A 6,523-nucleotide genomic window follows, 5' to 3' on the forward strand; every position below is an offset into this window, starting at 1 on the left:
TTTTGTGATTCATTGTGATATATTTTCTAACGTAAATTCATATTTATTTTTTTCACCTAAGATTTTTATATGTGTGATTTTGTATTCTTTTCCTTAAGGGAGTCATCAAAACTTCCTGTCAGTCCCCACAAAAATTAGATTTTCACCTTGACTTTTCCATGGTTTGAAGTAGAAATATGAGACAAAATAAAATCTTTCATTTGTTATTGTTTTTAGTAATTAAGATAAAAGTTGTGGACATGACCATGAAGACAATAACTAGGAATGGGGAGAATTCTGGAAACTTCCATGACCCCTTTTGAAGGACAGAAGTTTTTGCAGGAAGTATCTCATAGATGATAGGAACATTATTCTCAGCTGTGATTGCACAGAGACACTGGCACCGAAAATGCATGTTTTCATCAGAGATTTGCATTAATCAGGGAGATTGATAGCTAGGATGTTTAGGAAGAATGGGGTGAAGGTGGAATGCTATGATTTAGGAGAAGAAATAGCAAATGGTCCAGTTTGGGGCCAGATGTCAGATAGTCCAGAATATTCTGGAAAGAGAAGGTTCTGCAGTGTTAGCAACAAGACACTTTCAGACATTTTTGAGGGTGTGATATGATTATCTGCACCTCTGGAATAAACTGTGCCCAGAAGTGCTAATTATAATATCTCAAAATATTTGCCCTTCCCCCTCATGGGGCGCATGTGTGAATCCTGCCGAAGTTATACCAGTTCAAAACAGAAGGAAAAGCAACTCGTTTTAAAAAATATAAACTTATAAAGAAATCAGATGCATTGAAGATTATTTTACAGATGTTTTCATAAAGTTTAGTTTGAAAGTGTTCCTAGTTATAACTAACTAGTCTTCAGCCACATTTGATCAGGGTGAATAGAGAATGAACTACTCATTAAGCAGTATTTTTACATGACAGAAAATTAGCATAACTTATCTTTTTCCTCCCCTTTTTTTAGTTTTTGGCCCAAGCTCAATACTTACTCTATTTCACTCCCATCTGCTTATTTCTTTTGGTGTTCTCCATAATAAGTGACAGTCACTTAGGTCTCTCAGCTCTCATTTGCACAAATAAAACCTGACAGAACTTTCATAAAATAATGTCAATACTATATCAAATTTCTCTCAGCATAGGCCCATGCAGCTGCAGCAACTGCCAGGAACAAAAACTGCCTTCAACCATAATTTATACAATCAGAGATAGAGTGAAATGTTGTCCTTAAAAACAGCCCAGATACTCTAAAAACAGGATGATAAATCACCAACTCATTGTTGACTTCCTTTTCTTCTTTTGCAGTCACTGGAAAAGTTCTGTTGTTTTTGTTTGTTTCTTTCTTTGCCTTTTGCCCTGCTTCTGGGTAGTTTGCTTTATAAACATGATAGGTATTTGTTGAGATACACTCTCAAAACTAAATGACCAGATGGAAATAAATAAGCATTTGGATAGATTAAAATGTATTTATTTTTCTGTAATATGAAAAAAATTCCATAAATATTTTATTAGTATGTTAAAGTTGAAAATGACTCACTGCATAGAACATTCAAAAGAACTTAGAGACCAAGTCAGAAACGATAATATTCTCTCTTTGGGACAGTGAAGAAGAAGTGTGTGGACCATAGTACAAAAGCTGATGCTTGACCTGCAAGAAAGAGTTTGTTAAGAGATGATCACTCTTTTATTCTCTATTTTTATTTGTGAGGAGAATTTGTGACTCTAGGATTATTTAACTATCAAAATTGGAAGTTACAAACTTATCAAAATGGGAAGTGAAGTGAAAGTGTTAGTTGCTCAGTTGTGTCCAACTCTTCACGACCCCATGGACTGTAGCCCACCAGGCTCTGCTGTCCGTGGGATTCTTCAGGCAAGAATCCTGGAATGGGTAGCCATTCCCTTCTCTGAGTGTTCTTCTTGACCCAGGAATTGAACCCAGGTCTCCCAGAAGTTCTTAGTAAAATGAAGTGGAAGATACAGCTTCAAGACATGGAGAATTACAGCCTACAGTAGGAAGGAGGTCACAAGCGATGCTCTCTGACAAAGTCAACACTACTGTTACTTTCACACTCAGGTGAATGTTAGGCTAGGATGGTTGAGAAAGTCAGGAACCAAGGAAGAAATTCTAAGCATATTACAGATGTGACACAGCTACAGAAAAGAGACACTAGTGTGCAGGTCAACCTTAAAAGGGGAACACATTTCTAAGAAGATAGGGGACACTGAGAAGTGGATGGAAAAAACTTAAATCTGGGAATCAGAATTTTCCATAGAATCAAAAGTAGGTTCAAGAAGTGGTCTAGAAATATACTTCTTAAATGGTTTATGGAACACTCTCTTTTCCTAATAGTTTATAGATTATTAGTCTACTGCAAAAATAAATTTAGAAAACTTGGTTGGTTTAAACAAGTTAGACATGCTTTTCTTCTATGAGATTTATCAGAATCTTTAACACAGTCACACTGTGACTTTCCTAATATACTGATTGCGTGTAAACTTTACATCTCTGACCACAGAGACCCTTTTTATAAATGCCTGTGAAATCTTCCAGAACTATTAGTTGAAGTGCACAAAATCTGGAAAATTTAGAAACATCATTACATTACAATTTAGTATTTGTTTTAGACATCAGTCATAAAAAAGTGGAAGCAAACTGAGCTAGAATATGTTTAAAAACACAAATTTAGTAAAATTCTACTAAGATTCACCACCACTCACCTACTGTATCTACATTTTCTTCTCAGGGACACGATCTATCCAAAGGGCAAGAATTTCGCTAAAGAAGAATCACAAAACTTACTCTTGAGAACTGAGACAGGATGACTTTCATTTCCAAGCATCCTGATAGAGTTGACCAGGGTTCTGGGCTTACTAAGTCCTCAGGGGCAAAGTTCTCCATGTCAAAGAGAGGCCAGGGGGAGAAGGATATCTGTAGACAGCATGCATACACCTGGGGCCTCCCTCAAGGCCCCCAGAGGTCATGGTTTGCAGCAATGATTTTTTTTTTTCCCTGATTTGGACCATGCAGAGAATTGAGGTCTTGATTCCTGGTCAGGAGTGCTCTTGGCCTGGTTGGGGTGAGGCTTTATGGGACAGTGAGTCAGTTGTTAAGCCCTGGCCAGCTAAGGTAAGCAAAAATGTAAGAAAAAAATGGTACATCATAGTTTGAAAAGTTAAAAGTTCAGAAGAAGCATCTCCTCAGAGCAAAGCTCAGTGACTCCTGGTACAACACTCCTGCCCTGCCTGGAAGCTGATCTGCCCAAGATAATTGAAGAGGCGAGAGCGACCCCTGGATCGACTTAAAGCCCGCGCGCCACTGCATCCCCGTGTCCAGCGCCTACGTCGCACCGCCGCAGCCACCATGCCCAAGAGAAAGGCTGAAGGGGATGCTAAAGGAGATAAAGCCAAGGTGAAGGACGAACCACAGAGAAGATCTGCAGGGTTATCTGCTAAACCTGCTCCTCCAAAGCCAGAGCCCAAGCCTAAAAAGGCCCCTGCAAAGAAGGGAGAGAAGGTACCCAAAGGGAAAAAGGGGAAAGCTGATGCTGGCAAGGACGGGAATAACCCTGCAGAAAATGGAGACGCCAAAACAGACCAGGCACAGAAAGCTGAAGGTGCTGGAGATGCCAAGTGAAGTGTGTGCATTTTTGATAACTGTGTACTTCTGGTGACTGTACAGTTTGAAATACTATTTTTTATCAAGTTTTATAAAAATGCAGAATTTTGTTTTACTTTTTTTTTTTTTTAAGCTATGTTGTTAGCACACAGAACACTTCATTGTTGTTTTTTGGGGGAAGGGCACATCACTAACAGAATGTCTCCGAAGCTGAATTGACGTGGGGGAAAAATACCTTTCCCGTCTAGTTTTGAGAGACTTCCTCTTGGTTCCCAGGAAGGAGGGATTCTTTGATGTTGACACACATTAGCTACCTTGGCACAAACGCCTTGTGATGTGGGAAAACTAAAATTTAGTTTTTATGTCCTCTTCTTCCTCTCCACCTCAGCACAGACTTGACTCCCCTAAACCCAGAGACCTGTTGGAACCTGAACCCCGTGCCCCCCAAAAATTGACCAGTATGTCAGGCAATCTGGACTTTCTAGTGTCACCATTGAGATGGCATCATTCAAAAGAGCAGCAGTTCCTTTTTTTAGACTGCAGATCCTCAGAGTGATACTTCTGCCATTTTCATTTCCATTTCCTGAAAGTCAGGGTCGGCTTGTGAAAAGTTGTTAAACAACATGCTAAATGTGAAATGTCAACCCTCACTCTAAACTTTCCCTGTTCAGAGCATCACGTGAAGATTTCATTGGGTTTTATAGTGGCTTTCTGATTTTGGTAGTCCATTGAAAAAGGGAGTTTGAAACTTGTATACTGTTAACGATTGTCTGCCCATGTCCTGCCTGAAATACCATGATTGTTTATGAAAAGTATCTTTAATAAAGCTGGATACAGTTTGAAAAAAAAAAAAACTTTTTCTTAAGACACAAGGGGAGTTGCAAGGACTCTTGTGGATGCAAATGCTATACGAAAAGCCCACCATTTTTTTTTTATTGGAGTGTAGTTGATTTACAAGTTGTGTTAGTTTCAGGTGTCCAGCAAAGTGAATCAAATATATATATATACACATATATCTGCTCTATTTTATATTCTTTTCTCATACAGCCATTACAGAGCATTGAGTAGAATTTCCTGTGCTATACAGTAAGTCTTTATTAGTTACCTACTTTATATTGTAGTAGTGTGTACATATCAATCCCAATCTCTCAACTTATCATTCCCCTCCCTTAAACCTGGTAACCATTTTATTTTTTACATCTGTAACTTTATTTTTGTTTTGTAAATAAGTTCATTTGTACACTTTTTTTTTAGGTTCCACATAAGAGAGATATAATATTATATTCATACTAAGAGTCTATAGTGTTCAGAGTTCACCTATGCATGCTTTCTTCCACTCATTTCATAAGAAACTCTATGAACATGGACAGGATTTTTAATTTTTAGTTCATGTCTTTTATTAATCCACACACAGCTACTTGTCTTCTGATTTGCTGAAGCAACAAGTCAGACAACATTTGCCTTGATAATGGCTGTCAGCGTGGCCGTAAAACTCCTGCACCGTATTCTTCTGAAGTTTACTCTGAACAGAAAGGACAGAGTCTGCCATTCTAACCCACCTAATAGTATTTCTGGACAGCCCAGGCTCATCTTTCTGTGATGCTTATCTCCTTGGGAAGGGGTAAGACTTCCTCTTCTAGGCACCTTAACACTAGCGCTTCTTAAAAACTTCTAACCCTACCCACAAGGGCTCAATACAAGAAGCAGACTGGATCCCTTTGAGTGCCCTGGTCAAAGCATAAACATCTTCCCATTGCTTCCCAAGGAGATCAGTCTTTGCTGAGAAGGGGGAATTTTCTTCTGATACTAAATCTTTGCCTCTAACTTTTCTATTATATCCAAGGTTCAACCTCAAGGGTGTTGGTGTTCTTGTAGACTTTAAATGAAATTTGCGTCTTGGCAATGGTTCCTCCCAAGTTGAGGGGAAGGAAGAGATGGACTAGCTCTGGGGACACAGCAGAGGGCAATGGGTGGGTTGTTGGCCAAAGAGCTGGACAGAATTTTTATATAAAAGTCTAATAAATGATTAAACATGAACATACTGAAAGGACAGTAGCATTATCTCATTGTTCCTGGAACACTAATGAATATAAACACTTTGGCATAATTTGTATGCTGATGTGCACAGGGTTTAGGGTATATCTCATTCTTTTAATTTTTCTCTCTTTCTGTGATTTTCATTCTCCTCAGTGAACAGCCTTCCCATCCTCCTTGGCAGAATGTGTACACTCCATCCCGCTGTGTGTCTGTTCTTTAAGAGCCCAAAACTTGTGACAAAATGCCCTGAATGCTGTACCCCAAAGAGCTCTCTTTTTAATTGAGTCTGAAACATAAATAATAAAAATATCTTTAATTCTGGAAAATGATGACAATAGGAGGGAATTAATGGTAGGAACAAATAACAAGAAATGGGATTTATTAGTACTAGAGTTTAGAAATTGTCAAGCAGAACAGTGCTGCTAGATATTTATATAAAACACCCTCTGCTGCTGGAGTTGTTGGTTGTTTTGGCTTTTGTCTTCAACTCATAAGTCTGTCAAAAGAGAAAGATGTGAGAAGACATGAGGAATGCCTCGGAAAGTCACTGGGCTCAGCAACCCATCCTGGAAAGTGCAATTAGAACTGATGTTTTTTATATATATATATGATGTATGTATATAATATGTCACTTTTCCAGGTTATCCTGTCTATAGACCCTGGCAAATTTCTTTAAGTAGAAGCACACACACACTTGCAAACAAAATACCTCAAACCTTTCTCTGTTTTTTTCAGATATTTTTAGGACTATTTCACTTGGAGAAACTATAAAGGTTAAGTGGGCATTACTCCCAAGTTATAGTCTTGGGAGGTTTTGAAATTCACAGTAGTTTCACAGCACACTGTCATTAGCCAGAGAGCATCAGTAGCATATACA

General features: G+C 38.5%; 1 protein-coding gene across 1 annotated transcript; it reads left to right on the top strand.

Annotated features, from left to right (window-relative positions):
* The first annotated feature begins 3,265 nt into the window (after positions 1–3,265).
* LOC120877836 (non-histone chromosomal protein HMG-17) lies at positions 3,266–4,459 on the top strand. The gene has a single exon (XM_040260239.1). The coding sequence runs from the start codon at positions 3,355–3,357 to the stop codon at positions 3,625–3,627; it is 273 nt and encodes a 90-aa protein (XP_040116173.1). The 5' UTR covers positions 3,266–3,354; the 3' UTR covers positions 3,628–4,459.
* Positions 4,460–6,523: the final 2,064 nt, after the last annotated feature.

Source organism: Oryx dammah, unplaced genomic scaffold (assembly GCF_014754425.2).
Source record: "Oryx dammah isolate SB20612 unplaced genomic scaffold, SCBI_Odam_1.1 HiC_scaffold_18, whole genome shotgun sequence".
Classification (NCBI taxonomy): domain Eukaryota; kingdom Metazoa; phylum Chordata; class Mammalia; order Artiodactyla; family Bovidae; genus Oryx; species Oryx dammah.

Bases quoted from the DNA above. Each gene is read 5' to 3' on its own strand.
- LOC120877836 (XM_040260239.1), top strand. From the start codon at position 3,355: ATGCCCAAGAGAAAGGCTGAAGGGGATGCTAAAGGAGATAAAGCCAAG.